At 38.9% G+C, this 18,156-nt stretch overlaps 1 protein-coding gene across 8 annotated transcripts in view; it reads right to left on the bottom strand.

Moving 5' to 3' along the window:
• Positions 1–18,156, bottom strand: part of Inpp4b (inositol polyphosphate-4-phosphatase type II B) — a 702,669-nt gene that overhangs the window by 182,201 nt on the left and 502,312 nt on the right. For all 8 annotated transcript variants that reach the window (XM_034522353.2, XM_076915453.1, XM_076915455.1 and 5 more), the window contains one exon: positions 12,908–12,980. In XM_034522353.2, the coding sequence (XP_034378244.1) occupies positions 12,908–12,980 (73 nt within the window). The remainder of the gene's footprint in view (positions 1–12,907; positions 12,981–18,156) is intronic.

Here is an 18,156-nt window from a genome sequence, read left to right as displayed (position 1 = left end):
TTGTCATTACTTTGTGTGCATGCAATATGTGTTATATGTATACATGTGTGCAACGAGTACACCTGTGCATATGCTCTCAGAGTCCGGAAGACGACATCGGGTATCCTGTTCCATCACTCACTGCCTTATTTGATGAAAACAGTGTCTCTTTTTGTACTTCACAATAAGTTAGGAGGGAGTAAGTCCCCAGCATCCCACTTCTCCTCCTGCTTCCCAGAACTGGCCATGCAGAGACATGGCTATATCTGACCTTCTATATGAATGCTGGGGTCTGAAATTAGTTTCTCATTCTTGCACAGTGAGTAGTATTCTTATCCATTGACATAGCTCTGCAATTCTTCAAATATCTCATTTTCAAACCAACAAATTTAAGTCTTCTAAAATACTACTATATCCAGGCCAATAATTAGACAGAAAATCCATTTTCTACCAAACTGACAAAGTCAGGAAGCAAGCAGCATCTTTCCAGCATGAGAAAATAACTTAAAATCTAGAAATGGATCCTGAAAGAGATTATCATTGGTATATTTTCATTATTATTTTAATTTTTATCAATTTGATTACATCACAAATACTCTACTTACTATATTTTCATATGAAAGAAGAATGTGAGAACTTATAGACAGAAACTACGTGATCTCATTCATTATTGAAGTAAGAGTGTTTCAAAGATTAAAAAAAAAAAATCTAACACTTCTATCAGCCTATGTCTAATACTTAGAAAGGAAAACAGAGACATGTACTGAATTCAATAAGATGCCACTCGGGTTTAATTTCACCTGGCAAGATCTTAAAAATTCTTATACACAAACTGAATTAAGAAATGTGATATATCTTTTTCTTTCTGCTAAAACAAAAACCTCGGTATCTGAAATATCTAAAATATTTCCTAGTAATGTATGAAAATGTTAATCTCTTAGTTATTATGTAATCACTTCATGTGCTTCAAACTCCCCTCCTCAGAATTATGAAGCTGTCTCACAAACACAAAGGCTCCTTGGATATTTCTTGCCCTTTAAAGATCAGTAATTATTTTTTCATAATGTTTAGATTTTGAGTTTTGTCAGAAAACACGAAACACAGCTCTCCACTGTCCCTTCTGAGCCCCAAAGTCCTTCATATTTTGAACTTTTTTGTTTGAGTTTTTTCCATTTCAATGTTCATCATGTTTTCTAAATATAAACCTATGCTCCTATGCTGAAAAATTTTTAAGCAGAAAACAAGGACATTTTGATTACTGAGAAGTAGAGAAAGTCTCTGATCATTATGTACACACTATCCATAGACTCAACAGAGCTGCTGATGGTTTTGGAGGAACCTTGTAACAACAACAACAAAATATGCATGCACACACACTCAACACACAAACACACACATATACACACACATACACATACAACACACACACAAACACATGCATACATATATACACATAACACAAACAAATATATACCAAACACAAACACATATGCAACACATACTCGCAATACACACACAAATGTATACACATGTCAAAACCACACACATCTATAGAAAGACATGTATACAAACACACATACAACATACACATGCACAAACATACATAACACACACTTACATATACACACACCACACACATATATATATAAACACATCCCACATTCATATGTATGAACACACACAAATACACATATAAAATACACACACCACAAAATTATACACACAAGCACACAGAAAACACATTCACACAAACACACAGAAAACACAGATGTGCACACAAGCACATGTAACACATGTGCAAACGCACACTATGCACACAGCATGCATATACACAAACATACATAGAATATGCTCATGCACACACACAAACACACACACACATACAACCCTGGCAAGTCACTCATGAAAGAAAATCACCCCATGAATGTCTTCTATCTAACTTTTATAGTTGGCTGCTGAAATTTGAGACTCAGGTTTCTCAAAGCAAAGTCAAACTATATATTTACCAATCTCAGAACACTGATGTAGGCTGCCAGCCTGTGGTTCTGTGGAAAGATGGCAAAATCATTGATGGTACGTCCTAAAAACTCTTAGTCACATCTCCCCTTATTCTCTGTTTTCTGGCTACAAGGAGTTGGGCCACTTCGCTCAATCATACATACACTTCTCACTATAATCTGTCTTCCCACAGGCCCAATAATATTGAAGCCAATTGATTATGCCAAAATAAAGCCCTCAGTTCAATTGCTCAGGTATTTTGTCACAGGGACAAGATCCTCTTTGCAATTCCACTTAATGCAACAGCTTTCCTTTATATTACATCTCAGGCAAGGATACCTTCTATATATTATACAATACCACACAATGGATCATGAGTTTGAGCCTAGCCCTGTAGAAACTTGATGTGCCAGGTAGGGGATATTCAGGGGGTTCTCCACCCTCTCAGATGAGGAAGGGAGGGAATGGGAGAGGAGCTGTGTGAGGGGGAACTGGTAGGGGAACATTGATCAGGGTGTAAAGTAAATAAATAAATTATTTAATAGAGAAATTAGAGAGAGAGAGAGAGAGAGAGAGAGATGACCTGATCTTTAACCATCATGATCACATTCTATGCAATCAAAACAAAACAAAATACTGAACTCCGTTGTTTGCTGTGTTGATAATGGCAGTTTTCATATCCTCACATAAAAGAAAGCAAGCTGATAGTTGCATCAGACACAGTGGACCCAAACACTGAACATGTTTACCAACTCTTTGTCCATCCATCCTACAAGCACTAGCTTGGAAATGAATGCATGACTGTGACCTTGAACTCTGAATTTCCATTATGCCTTTTGTTTATGCTTTTTGACTGTGCAACAGGTTTACACGCTTAATAAAAGTGTGCAGCATGTAAACCCCTCAAGGCTTGTGAGTGGCTAGGGCCCTCTCCTGAGGACCTCCAACCACCAGGTTCCACCCACAGAACACTCTAACTGCCCTAATGGCTGGACCTAGCCCTTGCTTTACAGAGTCAAAAACCTCAAGCTCTGAACTTCAAATTCCATCAGTCACTACCGTCCCTGGGCTCATTCCAAGCTCTGGACTTGAAACCCCACCAATACCCACCTTGAAAGTCTCCAACCTGGAAAGCTCTGCCCTGCCTCCAAACCCAAGAAACCCTATATAAACCCTGTGTTTTGCTCAGCTCTCTGCTGCTGCTTGTCCAAGCAGAGGTAGCCATCCTCCTGGATTTTTCCCTTCCAATAAATCTCTTGTGTAAGACTGTTATTTGGTGTGACTTTGAGATATTTTCCTTGGTTCCAGACTGCCAGGAGACCTTCTCCTTCAGAGCTGTAACACTGTGGAAACCTCTCCCTGCATGAGCACCTGAACCCTGGAGCAAGGCTGTAACACTTGCAGTAGGAAAACTCATCCCGAAACCCTGGAGAAGAGCTGTGACACTTCCATTGTGTAAGCTGTAACATTCACGCAACACCTAATATGAGACACATTTCCTTAGTGGTTTTGGCTAAAGCTGCTTGTATTCTAATGTTAATTTGGGTACCAAAATCCACTCTGCACATACCTTCTGGGACCTACTCCCAGTTGGTTCTAACTGGTAAATAAAAATGCTTACAGCCAATAGCTGGGAAGGGCAGAGAGAGGAGGGTTTTTGGAATTTCCCTGGGTTTGGAACCAGGAAGGAGGAGGAGGAAAAGGGAGATCTGCCTTGCTTTGAATGTGTGGAGGAGAGGAGAGACACCATGCCTGAGAAGAGTGCAGAACAGAGAGGCATGGCTGCCTTGTGAAGGAGCAGGGAGAATGTGGCCCAGAGTGTAGCCCAGTTGTGCAGCTCTCTGGGTCCAGAGTAGCCAAGATAAAACAAAGAATTTAGTAAGTTGTAACTCGGGATTAACCACGTGAAGATTAGGCAGTGGCCCTGCTCTTGAGCTGTATAAGACTTATTAAAAGTAAAGGCTGTGTGTGTATGTCTTTCATTTGGGAACACAAACCATCGGGGTGGGTAGCAAACCCACAGCTTAGGATTAATTAATTAAAAAATTATGTGTGTTGGTGCCTGCTGGTGTTCATATGCAGGTGCATGTGGAGGCTGGAAAACGGTGTTGGCTACCCTGGAACTGTAGCTATGAGAAGTTGTGAGATGCCCAATGAGAACCAAACTCAGTTCCTCTGCAGGAGCAGTAAGTGCTCTAAACTGCTGAGCTGTCTTTCCAGTCCTACACGAGTTATTTTTTTAAGGCTGCCTTATATGTGTGCTCATTTCCATATTTTTTATGCATTTTCAAAAGCAAAGTTTAAAATGCCATATGACAGATTCCACAAGGAGAAAAGCTCTTGAGCTGTTTTACATTAAGCTCTGTTTTTGTTTTTTTGTTTGTTTTTGTTTTTGTTAACTTAATGAGTGGCATTCTAAACAGGTCCAGATCTCAACTGATACATTACTCCATTGAGGCCCAGCCTCAGACAAACACAAGAAGGGAGACTAAACTGAAGATTTCTGTCATTTTAGCATCGCTATTCAAGTGTCTATACCGTTTCTCCCAGACTCTGTAACAGGAGTGTGCTAAAAGGTGGCATGCCACTTGCTTTTCCTGGGATTCATCAATTATGAAAGCCAGACTTTGACAGTTTGGAGGAATTCAAAGTAAAGATGCCAAGGAAATGTTCAACAAAACCAAGACAGATAACATGAAAAAAAAAAAACCGAAAAAACAAAAAACACTGTTCTGGCAACCTGGGGCAAAAAGACAAATCAGAATCATCAGAAATGCTTTCCTCATATCTGTTCCTGGAAATAAAGAAGGATGGGGGCTATGGGTATGATAGCTGGTAAAGTGTGACCCAGGGTCCAAAGGATTGCCAGAATGCACTATTATTTCATCATGTTCTCTTTGTATATTTCTCCAGGGGAAGCACATCTGTGCTCATCTTGATGCCCCTCCTGCATCTCAGGAGCAGGGTACGATGATTTACCTAAATGGGAACTGAATTCACTGGTTTGGGGTCTTCCAAAATGAATACATTAATGTTCCGTGGAAACTTCATGGGAATCCATTCATTCCTTTCTTTTAATTCTACAGTTGTTTAATGGCTTTGTGTTTTCAGCTGATTGTACAGATCCTGCCTCCTCTATAAATGGTGTTCTGTATTATTAAGGTGGGTTCCTGTAATTCAGTTAGATACCAAGTGGTACTCAAAATTATCTTAGATTTATATACATCTGAAATGTAACTCAGCTCTTATTAAGATTGGATGAGAACTGAACAATCTAAACAAAATAACAGAAACACTGACAAGAAGGAAAAGTAAGAAAAAATGAGAGCAGAGAAAGAGGAACAGAGAATGAGAGAGATACCTTTTTGTGGAGGATACCACAGAAACATGGCCCACAGCATCAACTAAGCAGGGCTCATGGGGGATCACAGAGACTGAAGCAGCAGTCATGGAGCCTGTATGGTTCTGACCTAGGTCCTCTGTATACATGTTATGGTTGTGTAGTTTGGTGTTCTCATGGAACTCCTAATAGTGGGAATGGAGGCTCTCTCTTATTCTTTTGCCTGCTTTCAGGATGCTTTCCTCCTTACTGAATTGCTCTGACCAGCACCTAGTCTTATTGTAATTTGTTGTGTCATGTTTGGTTGATATCTCTGGAAGGCCCCCTCTTTTCTGTAGGGAAATGGAGAAGTGGACCTGGGGCAGAGGGGAGGGTGATCAGGAGAAACTTGGAGGAGCTGAAGAAGGGGAAAGTACCATCGGGGAGAAGAAAATAGAAAAACAATGCAACATAGTAACATCAATTTAACAAAAGGCAACATGTGTGATATAAATTCTTCAAAGATTAAGCCCATATAACTGGAGATAGATCAGTGATTAAGAGTAATTACCCACATTGCACAGCTCACAGCCACTTATAACTCTAATTCCAGGGATGCCAAGGTTTCTGTTCTTTGCAGTCACCTGCACCAAATACATATATCCATACACAGATACATGCATATGAATATATTTTTTAAACTTAATGACAAAACTAAATTCTTGAGAAATCTATAGTGAAATTTCTCTAGATACACTATGGCATCTAAATTATGTTGCCATTATTGGTTCTAAGCTGAATTAGATGACATTGCTTCACTTATCAAGGACTCTTCATCTTCCAATTGTTGATTCAAGGCCAAAAACAAAAAAAAAAAAAAATAGAAAACTATAACAGACACCATTATAAAGAATGAAAATAAATGACTCTATGGATAACACTTGTGAGTGCAGTCTGCAGAATTTGGATTCAGACCTTGTGTGGTCAGAGAAGGGGTATATTTCAGCTCTGTTCATCCTGTGAAGGACAAGGCAGGATGCAACTAGAAAAACTCAAAGGGAGTTCACATTTTATGTAGAAACAAAATGTACTTATTAGTATGCTTCTGTTCAAGGCATTTGCCTGTCTCAAATGATATGCCTACCCCTTTTCTACTAGTTTTAATTAGCATTCCTATAAAATCAACTGAATTAACTTTTTCTTCAGGAAGTCTTCCTCAGTGTCTACTGCTTCTTTCAACAGGCTAATTTGCATTACATGTGCCCATGGTTGTTAGTATACAACTGTGCTGTCTAGTTAGATGTCATAAATGTCTTCTAATGGTCCTTGTGTAAAATAAGTGACCCTTAGGTAGGGCTAATAAGAGATAATAGAAAATTTAAGAAAATGAGACCTCATTGAAGATCCTTTGGTCATTGAAGACTGGAGACACTGGCTCCAAAGGAAATAGAAAATTCTAGTTTCTGGTATCTTTTCCTTCTCCTGATCCTTCTTGACTCATAGTAAGCCATTTTCTCCATAATGTGTCCCCGCTGTGTGTCAATCAAGTCAGAGACTCAGTACAAATGACATTACTTGATCTTAGACTACAATCTTGAAATCTGTAAGTCAAAGTTACCTTTTTTCTTTATGATTCATTGCTTCACAGAATTGATCACAGTACTGGGAATCTTATAATCTGTTGCATGGGGCGGGAGCCATCTCTGCAGGCTAGGGAGGAGTGGGCAGGTTGTTGGTTTCCTCCCTGTATCTGCTCCAGTACTTAAGGTACCTTCCATAGAAATGCAACTCATATGTTCTCAACATCACTTTCCGCATGAAGTGAGGAGAGACAGCACTAACCATTGTGTGGTCTGAGATGGGAAGGCAAGAAAAACAGGACAAAACCAAAACCCTTGCTTATTAAAGCAGACAGTCTCAGAACGGTAGGAAGAGTAACCATGGATGAGAGTGTTCTGCATATCTTTACACAAAATTCTTCTACTCAGACAACATCATCTCCCTTCCTTGATTATCTAACTTTATCTGAGGCAGACAAGAGAGGAGATAAACAGAGCACAGAGCTGAAGCATTTTAAGGCATCCACAAGATGAAATCCACCCTTCTCATGAAGCTGACTAACAACATAAATATATTAGCACACCTTAAATGAAAATAGTTAGAGAGTCCTGGAGTGTGAGGTGCATTAGCTGCATTAGATTATTAAAACAGCAAAGGACAAAGACACCTGGCAAGTGACAAGAAGAAAACTTGGAAGTAGAAGGGGAAACTCTGAGGGCCAATGAGAAGTGAGTGAGCAAAAAGGGCACTGAGAATGAATATGGGCAAAGTACAAGATTAGAGTGTGAAAGGATGCTGTAGTAAAAAAAAAAAAAAACATTATTTTATATGTAATTAAAATAAAAGGAATAAAGAACAGTGTTTTAAGTCAAAATAGCCCCAAGTTTTACAATTACAGAGTAATAATTACTCAGCTCATTTCAACTAGTATAAAAAACAATATCACTGACATAAAATGGTGTTATCTCATAGTTGACATGGCAACAGTTTTAGTTCTGCATGAAAACAATAAAAGGAAGAAAATGGACAACTGATTTTTGGTCGGAATTCATGAGCACTCAGAATAAACAAGGTAAATGTGTTTACAGCCATAAAGTACCTGAATTATGGATAGGGTGCTAGTGAGTAGAATACTACCCCAATGTTTAGCTTAGTTCTGTGGTTCTGTGCAGTAAAATTACATTCCAAAGAAACACATAAAATTGAAAAATGCTGAATGTGGATATGGGTGAGCGGTGGCAGAGGGAAAAGGATTTTGAGTCCTGGGATAGCTTGGGTTACAGAGCAAGACATTTTCTCAACACACACACACACACACACACACACACACACACACACTTCATAGTGATTTTTAAAGAAAATTAAGCATATTATTTAAAACTTAAATGCAATTATCTAATATCTAAAGTATAAAATCTAGGAAGAATATGGGCCAAGGTGTCATCAATTTCCTATTGTATTCTGGATTGGAACATCTCACATATTTGAAAGTAAAGAATGCATTGCTGGTTCAAGTGCTCTCTACTTACTCTCAGGACATTTAAGCTTCTTGCTGCTCTAGGCACCTTCTATTTCCATGTGTACCATCACTGGCTGACAGCCATTCTCATAATAAGAAAGCTATTCTTGGGTGACTTGTGTTTTTTCAGACTATCATTGAGGGGAAATATAGACACCAAGATTCTGATTCCAAGTCTCTCCATTTTTGGAGCTTGGAGTTGATTTCCAAAGAAGCTGAAATAATAATGGTCTTTCTCTCTCCCTCCTCTCCTCTCCTCCCCTGGTTTGGGATCATTTTTAAATAAAAGACCATATGGAAGAACTGGCTATTTTATCTGGTTTTCTTGAAATCTCGAAGGTGTGTATTCACTAGGACTGAAAATATATTTAAAGACTAAATTTTACTTTACTAATAAGTGATTGATTCAGCTCTACAGGATGGAAAATTGTTATTATGTCCACAGAAAGAATTATTAATAAACAAAATGAAATTAAATTTGTAGTATTAAGGGTCCCATGTTTGTTAATGCATGCAATAAATTTTAAAATAAAAAGACAGAAGAAGTCCATCTGTAGTAGCTGGTGATCTACACCATTTGCAAAGAAGTGAAAATGGTTTGAAGATCCCCAAACTCGGGAGACCCTTACTCAACTCTCGGGAAATCACGGCCATCCAAAAATCGCAAGACACCATACCTGGATGCAATCAGCAGAGGTTTATTAGGGAGAGTTGGTGGACCAAGGTCAATTCGTTCACTCACGCAGGAGTTGAATTGACAAAGCCAGTCAGTCTGAGAAGGGTTTTTAAAGGGGGAAAGCACAAACCTGGAGAGTGAGGAGGGGGTGAAAGATTGCTCAGGAAATATAACATAAAAATAGCAGAAAATCCCAGAGGAACACAACCTAAGTGAATCAGGGTCATGTGGAAAACATTCTGTATTCTCAAAATGTGGTCTTGCCCTGTCACTAGCTCAACTATTTCTCAGTCTCACCTAGATGACTTGCATTTCTCTTTGTGGTCAGGAATGTGTCTTCCTGCTTTGGGCCTTCCCCACCCACAGGTAGGTTCTCTTCCCTGAGGCTTGAGGAATGTTAATACAGCAAGTGTCCCCTGACTCAGGGATAATTTCCTCCTCCCGGAATGTATCCTGGGGCAGTGAAGGCCTGAAATCTTACATTCAGTTCCGCTTTCTGGAACTGGTGAACCTGCATTCTTTTGCTTAGGTCTAGGAGTAAAGAAAAAGCCTATATTTTTTTATAAAATGATCTTTATAATTTTTCACTCTACAGGTTTAGTTCTATTTTGTAAAGAGAGAAGTGGATACATTGGGCCTACTTTGAAGAAAGGTGTGGTTTAGCTCTGAATCAAGACTAATAAATTCCCTAAATAGAAAGATAGCCTATACATATTCTTGAGTGAGAGTGGATATCCCTTATATCTGTGTATATTCAAATTACACTCCTAGGAATCACCACTGTGTGATACCTACGCCCTCTCAGAATAAAAAGGGCAGTCAGTGTATATCTTTATATACAACACAACATAGTCTTTAAAGAAAAAGGGCTAACTACATGACTCAAGAAATAGGGATGTATGAAAGGAAGGTGCTATATCAAAACTAACTTTTGCTGACAGCCAGAAATTCATCACAGGGTCATCAGCCAGTCTGATTTAACATCTGAAAAGCAACACTCAGCCAATGTAGTACTTTTTAGAAATGTATGTATGTGTATATGTGGTAGGTAATTAAATAAGTATAGAGAAAATTGTCCTGTCAACAAAAATTTAAAATTATATGAATGCAAATGAGAATTTCTGAAACATATAGTTACAAAGGACTAAGGGTTTGTATTTGGCTCCAAGTGAATTACATTAAATGAACATGTTTACAGAATGTTTCAAAAAAAGATGAGGAATTTTCAAAAGCAAAACTGGGCTGCAGTTAATTCAAACCTTTGAGAGTCAAAAAGAATTCAGGTCTGGGACATGTCTCAATGGTTAGGATGTTCACCACCTAGGCTTGTGGCCTTGGATTTGAATCCTTGGCCCCCATGTAAAGCATTGAGTGTGGTTGAATGCACCAATAGCCCCAGTTCTGGGGAGAAGCTGGCAGGGTCAAGACAGGGCTGTCAGTTCCAGGTGCCTGACGGCAGCTAGTCTAGTTGAAACAGGGAACTCTAGGTTCAGTGGCAAACCTCCTTTCTAAAAAAGAGGTAGAGAAAAATAAAGGAAGATATGTATAGCCCACTTTCGGCCTGGAAACATGCATGCACAGGTGAGCACACCTGACCTGCCCACACATGAACACACAAGCATAAACTACACCTGCACACACACAAAAGAAAACAGGAGCTCAAGTTTGTTTGAGGGTGGCAGGATTTGGTGACTGACATGCAAAGAGGTTGAAACCCAGATGAGGACACCTTGCTGTTTAGCAAACCTAGTCTTTGACACCAGTTCTGGGAGCCTAGGCTTTGACTGTGGTCTTAATTTAGTTTAATACAGCAGGGCTCTTAATTTAACAATGCAAGAATCTTTCAGCACCACAAAAACCTGTCTGCTCTTGAGAGACAGAGAGGCAGAGGAGGTGCTTTTGTTATGTAATTTAATAGGAATACCCAACCCAGGGACTCTGTAAGACACATGTGGAGGTTTAAATAGGAATGGCCCTCATAGGTGAGTGTTTGAATGCTTGGTCTATAGGGAGTGGCACTATTAAGAGGTGTGGCCTCATTGGAGTAGGTGTGGCCTTGTTGGAGGATGGGTGTTACTGTGTAGACAGGCTTTGAGGTTACATATGCTCAAGCTATGCCCATTGCGACACAGGGTCCCTCCTTGCTGCCTGCTGATCAAGATGTAGAACTCTCAGCTACCTCTCTAGCACCATGTCTGCCTGCAAGCTGTCATGTTTCCCATCATGACTATAATGGGCTGAACCTCTGAAACTGTAAGCCAGCCCCAATTAAATGTTGTCCTTAATAAGAGTTGCCTTGGTCATGGTGTCTCTTCACAGATAACACCCAGTCACACTTCTTTGTGCTCCAAGTTAATTGCCCTTACTCCCTAATTCCCCAATATAAAAGAAAATTAACTTTCTTGTTACCATTTTGCTTAAAATAAATAAAAATAAAGAGACACAGTAGATAGGTTGAATGAGAAAGGTTATCCATAGGCTAAAGTATCAGAACCCTCGGTTCTTATTTTTTAGTTGCATTTGTGATAGTTATGGACCTTTGAGGTAAAGCCTTGCATGGCTAAGGGTTGAATTGGGCTAAGGTTGAAGGGACTGATGGCATTTCCAGCTCACTACGCTTCCCATTTGGGTTGAAGATGCGATCTTTTAGCTTCCTTTGCCAACAAGAGAGGATTACTACCATGCAACTCCACCACAATCATGATGGACTCTTAGTTCTCTGGAAGTGTAAGCCCAAATAAAATTTTTCTTAAGTTGCTTCTGATTATGGTATTTTACCATAGCAATGAAAAGGAACCAGTATGTTTTTAACTTTATTGTCTAAATTATATAATTATAAAAACAAATTTTAGCAGTGCCTCACATCTTGCTATAGCTTCTCCTGTTTTGTTTTCTCATACAGCTAAAGTGCTTGCAGAGCTGTAACCTCCACCCTGAGCTTTCTCTGCCCCCTTCAGACCCCCAGATTCCCAACACATACTTTCAACTTTGCATCATCGTAAACAAGCTAGGAGAGGGAGAAGACCTTTATGTAAATGGTTTTTGCATCTTACAATAGATAAGTGAATTTCCTGAATTGTGAATAACACTTCTAGAGATAAAAATGGAAGACGGTAGATATGACATTCTCTCGTTCTCAGTAAGGACTCCATAACTCACTCCAAACTGCCAAGTTCCATAGAATATATTAAGGCAAAGCCCAGAAAAGAATGCCAATAGCTCCATTCTTTTAAAGATTAAAATTCCCACAGGGGGACCCAACAGACTCATGCCAAAGTTTCTGAGTTTAGGTAGATAAATATATAGAAGGAAAGACAGTGGGGCACATAGACCAAAGTCATGAGTGTCTTGTTAGTTACTTATGTAGGTAGGTAGGTAAGTAGGTAGGTAGGTAGGTAGGTAGGTAGGTAGGTAGGTAGTTTGTTTTTTGTTTGTTTGTTTTATCCGCACAATGAACTTTTTATTTAAGATCTAGTACTTAGTTTGGGTTTTTAAAGTTTGAAAACTCCAACCTTTAGGACACTAACTGAATTGGCCTCACTCTCCCGAATATCAAGTAACTAAAAGGAAACTGTTGATGTATGTTACCTTCAGCACATCCCTTGAGGTTACCTGGATTTAGATATTTAAAACTATATTTCGAATTGAATGTAAGGTCACTCTCAAACTTGTAACTTCTATGAAAAGAGAAAAATTATAATTCATTATGTTCAGCTCCCTCAAGCATGGAACAAACTAAATACTCAGAAATGTGTTTGAAAAAATACTTCCCAAGTTCAATATCATAGATTTCATAACAAGTTAGAATTTATCTTCTTCTAGCATTAACACAAGTGTCCAAGATTGACTTACATACCTGCATTCAGAAAAGGTAAGTTTTCCTTTCCGCTCAGACTTTCTGGTGCTGTGGATTCATACACTAGGGCACACTGGAACATAATAGAAAAAAAAATAATCTTACTTTAACATAGTAAAATGAGAGATGAAATTATTTACGTTTGTTTCCAGCAACATGAGGCTACATTTGGTTTTAAGAGTTTTATACAAATATTTTGTTTAAAACTATTTCTAGCTTCTTGGCTGGTGTTGCTTACTTAAATCATGACTATTTACTTATGTTAATATGTAGTACATTCGGACTAATTACAGGGAACATGTTAGCTCTAGTTAAAGGGTACTCACAGAATAATGAAAACGAGGGAAATGATTATTCCTCATGAAAAAATATAAATTTACATTCTGAGGAAAGTGAGCCTTGCTAAGTCAGCAAATATTTGTATTCCTTTCACACTGGTGAGTTTCAGCATATCATTGTCTAGATTTCAAGTAAAGGAAACATTAAATAAAACAAAAGTATATTGAATAATCTCATTTATGGGACAAGCAAATATTCTTTGTCTCTAGTAAAACAATGCCACCCTTGCTCGCTTTAAATAATAAAGATAATTATAAAATAATTATAAATAAAAATATAAAATATAACCCCTGACACTATTAATGATATTCTGCTATGCTTTCATAACTATCTTCTGAGAGGCTTCATCCAGCAGCTGGTAGAAAAAGATACAGAGACCCACAGCCAAACAAGGCAGAGCTTGGGGAGTCTTGTGGAAGGAGCCCAGGTAAGGATTTAGGAAGCTAGAAGAAGGGATCAGGGATACCATAAGAACACCTACAGAGTAGAGAATCCTGGGCCCATGGGGACTCACAGAGACTGAACCATTAACCAAAGAGCATTGCAGGGGTTGGACCTAGGGCCTCTAACACAGATGTAGCAGATGAGGAGCTTCATATGGGTCTCCTAACAATGAGTGTATGTGTGTGTGTGTGTGTGTGTGTGTGTGTGTGTGTGTGTGTAGGGGGATACTATCTTGGACCCTGTTGCCTGCCTTTGAATCCCTTCCCATAGCTGGGCTGCCTTGTCTGGCCTCAGTGGGAGAGGATGCACTTAGTCCTGCTGATTGATGTACCAGGGTGAGTTGGTACCCATGGGGAGTCTTCCCTTCTCTGAGGAAAAGGGGATGGAGGAATATGGGAGGAGTATGAGGGTGAGACTAGGAAGAAAGGGACTGAAATCAGGCTGTAGAGTGAATAAATAAGATTTGAAAAATATAAATAAAAACATAAAAATAATAAAAAGGTACATTTTAAATAACCTGATGTGCAGAGTCAATGACTGAGAGTCTGTAATATATGAAGCTAAGAAGTCTCTGGATAGAAGAAGAAAAGGATATAGAAGAGAAAAGTGACATGACCTCAGTAGTTCATCCATAACAGGAGACAGTTCTCCAAACAATCACCCTCACATCCTCCTATGAAGCTGTACTGGATAGAAGAAACAAGATTCTTCTGGCCCCAGGGGGTTGGTGAGAGACTAATGCTTCTTCGTCTCTAACCCAAGAAAGGAGGAAGTAAGGAGAATGTTCATAACAAGTATATCAGACACTCATAGTTTAATATAAACTAAATAAAACAAATAAAAGGCCTAGAATGTTCTTCGGCTGAAAGAGTCTAAGGGAAGTTGTTATCTGTCTGTGGGTTCTGCTAGATTCTGCAGGAAAGAGGCTACAGTCTCAGATCACTGTCCCCAGGGGGTTGACCCAGAATTCCTTGGACTATTTCCTGTCTGCTCAGACATGCATCTCCTTACCCTCATTTCCACCCCTCTTCCTTTCCCCAGAGTCTGGTTTTTCTAGAAGCTCAGACATAGAACCCTGAATAATAAAGGAATACGCAATCCTTCAATGTTTTTGAAGAGAAAGGCAACAAATCAGTCTTTGTTAATAATGCCAAATCCAGCCTTGGTTGTGACACTTATTTACATTATTCAAGTCGTTTGTTGGAGAGAAAAGTATAGTTTTGCTGTTACTCTATTGAGCTCTTTCTTTACAGAAGAGTTACTATGAATTTTATGCCTTTTCAGTGATTTTTTTTTTTCTGACCAACTAGAAGCTACATGTAGTCCTCCTTAAAGCATAGCTAGAGTGAAGATGTACATACTTTGAAAATCACTGGCCACTCATGCAGGGAGCCTACTCAAAGCCGTTTCTCCTGCTTCCAATATGTGCTCAACTCATTTCCATTTATCCAAAGCTGTTAAATCACTTACAAACACAGTAATCACCATGTCAGTATGTCATGTTGATTTGCTAGAGACAGATCTAACCATCTCAGACTGGCATAAAAACGCTTTTGCAGTGTGTGTTTGACAGCTGTCCATGAAATAATTAGATACTGTCTTTTGACACTGTCTTTTGACAGGAAGAACACTGTCAACAGAATGTGGCAAGGCAATTTACATGAAAACTTTTAAACAAAATACAGAATTCACAGAGATCGGGCTGTTCTTCCGAGGTACTTCTTTGCTCCACCGAAGCAGCTCTGGCTCCTAGTCATCAAAGACTACACAATGATTCCTAACAGAAGGTCCTCCTTTGTGACAGAGAAGCCACTAAAATGTGAACTTCTCACTCCTCATCTCTCATCCAAACGGCAAAGCAGATGGTATAATATCAACTTAATAGCACTCTCCTTTTGAAATGTCTATCCACTGATCTCTGGAGATTTAGATCTATGACACAAAATCAGACCCCACACAACTAATTAATTCAACTAATACTCCTCACCAGAAAGCAAGCTAAAAGAATTGACTAGCATATTGATTTTAAGCTTCTATACTCTAGAACCATAACAAAGTAAGTTTCTGCTTTCTAAGTCACCTAGAACAGAAACTGCAGCAAAGTAAACTTAAGCTTTTAAGTCAACCTGTGTCTACCCCAGGCCCTTAGAGCTGGGGTTACTCACAGCCATGTTCAGCTTTCTAGTGGGTGCTAGGATTCAAGTGCTTGTTTGGCTAGTGCTATTTCAACTAAGCAATTTCAGCAACCTTTCAAAACCATGTAGATTATGAAGAGGGATATTATTTCAGTAGTACCTCCTAGATTGGTTAATTTCTTTTATCAGTTGTCAGTTGTCAGCCACATACAATTTGGATTAACACTAGTGGCAGACTGTGTCCCATCCTTCATAACCATTTTGAATAGAAAGATCTATGGAAAGATTTATATGTGTGTCACTCTAAGAACATGCTGAGAATCATTGAAATAAAAAACTTTTTCATGTTACTCATATAAATATTGTATATCTTAGATCTTAATGTATGCTCTTCACGTAATCATAAATATTCTTAGGGATTGGCACAAGAGTGTAAGTCATTTTATGAAGAGAAAAAGTTTCATCTGTTATGAATCCACATTGCTGGCTCAGAAAAACTATGTGAGGTAAGGAGAAGCACATTGTGGGTAAGAAACTCCACATTGCTGAAAAGAATGTCACTCAGGTTACAGAGCTTCATCTTACTGATGGCCTAGAGCCATGGTGAGCAGGTGAACTTTGAGTAGAATACAGAGGGGGCTCAAGACAGACTCAATTCCCTTACTTTACACAATGTTATAGCAATGAACTGGTGTCTAAGGCTGGGTGAGCTGCTGGGATAAAAAGCAGAAGTGTCCTAGGACGGACTGCTAAGACATCTTTTATTTGTACCATCGAGTACTGGCCTGTGTAAAGGGACAGGTGAGCTGAGAGAACAGTCAGTAAAGAGAAATCCAGGGACAGACAGATTGAGCATAGCAGCTCAGCTTTGAAAGGGAAGTGATGCTCTAACAGCTGGGATCCTGGTGGATGGCTACAAGTCCAGGCAGGCCTATGAGTCTACTTCAGAACGTGGTGACCAGTTTAGAATTCTAGTTGTTCTTTTCCACGTTAACACGAGAATGTGCACAGCAGTGGCAAAGATGAGCGTTACGTGGCACACTCCAGGAACACAGCTGCAAGACTAAACCCCAGGCCTAAGGTCTCAAATGCCAAAGCCCAAAGGATCGGCTGCAGAATCCTGTGACAACCTGACATTTATAAACAGCCTTCGGATAATCCATAGTGTGTGATAGTGTTCTCTGAGGATAAGAGGAAAGCACAGTTTGTGGAAAGAGGAAGTATCTTAGTCTACTCAGAGAAAGCAAAACATGTTTGAAAAGCACTCCTCGGTATTTTTAGGTGAATAAATATAATGCTTTCTAATTGATAGGTAAACATCGTCTCCTAAGTAGACATTTCTCAAGGCTCAATCATCAAGCATACTCTGTGATGGCTAATCATGTTTATCACCTTGGATACAAATGGGATCATCTGCTGGGCATTCCTGTGAGGGGGTCAGATTTCTCAGTCAGATTATCTGATGGAGGAAGACCTACCCTGAATGTGGGCTGTACCTTCTGATGGCAACCCAGCAAAAGGGGCACAGAAGAAGAAATAGGGTTTTTTTTTTTTTTTTTTTTGGTTTGGTTTGGTTTTGCCTGCTTGCCCTCACTCTTGCTAGGAATTTCATCTGTCCTGTTGTTGTGGCATTCCTTCCCGATGTTAGAAACAGCTTCTTTGTAATGCTAAAGTTAGTGAAGCCCAAGAGCTCCTCAGGAATTCTCCAGGCCTTTGGCACCAGATGAGACTTCAGAGAAATCCAGTCTAATGGATAATGAACAACTATTGAATTGTCAGCCTCTTCAGTGTGAGGCATCTGTTGTTGGCCTACCTGGACCATACCACACACACAGACACACACACACACACACACACAGACACACACACACACACAGACACACACACACACACTATAATTATATAATATATAAATATCATATTAAATATATAAAATTATCTCTATATAAATATATATGATATATAATATGGTATATATAACATATGCATATATATATTCATTCTATACACACAGTTTACAAACACACATACACACACACACACACGCATAATCTATCATTTTCAAATATTCCTTTACAGAAGAACCCTGACTAATACACACTCTACATTTTTACATTAAGAAGTAATAAGTCACAGCAGGTTTTGTTTCTTAAAATGTTCATTTAAAACAACATATAAGTTATATTATGGAAAAGTTTTTGTTATTAAAATTATAACATAAAAATTATTTCCTATAATAATTCCTGGAAGTTTTTAAAGCCCAAACTATGTACCCAATTGTTTTAATACTATAAAAAAAATAGTACTTGTAAGGAAAAGATTTAGGCTGAT

Source organism: Arvicanthis niloticus, chromosome 18 (assembly GCF_011762505.2).
Source record: "Arvicanthis niloticus isolate mArvNil1 chromosome 18, mArvNil1.pat.X, whole genome shotgun sequence".
Lineage (NCBI taxonomy): Eukaryota > Metazoa > Chordata > Mammalia > Rodentia > Muridae > Arvicanthis > Arvicanthis niloticus.
This window is presented reverse-complemented; position numbering and strand designations above follow the sequence as displayed.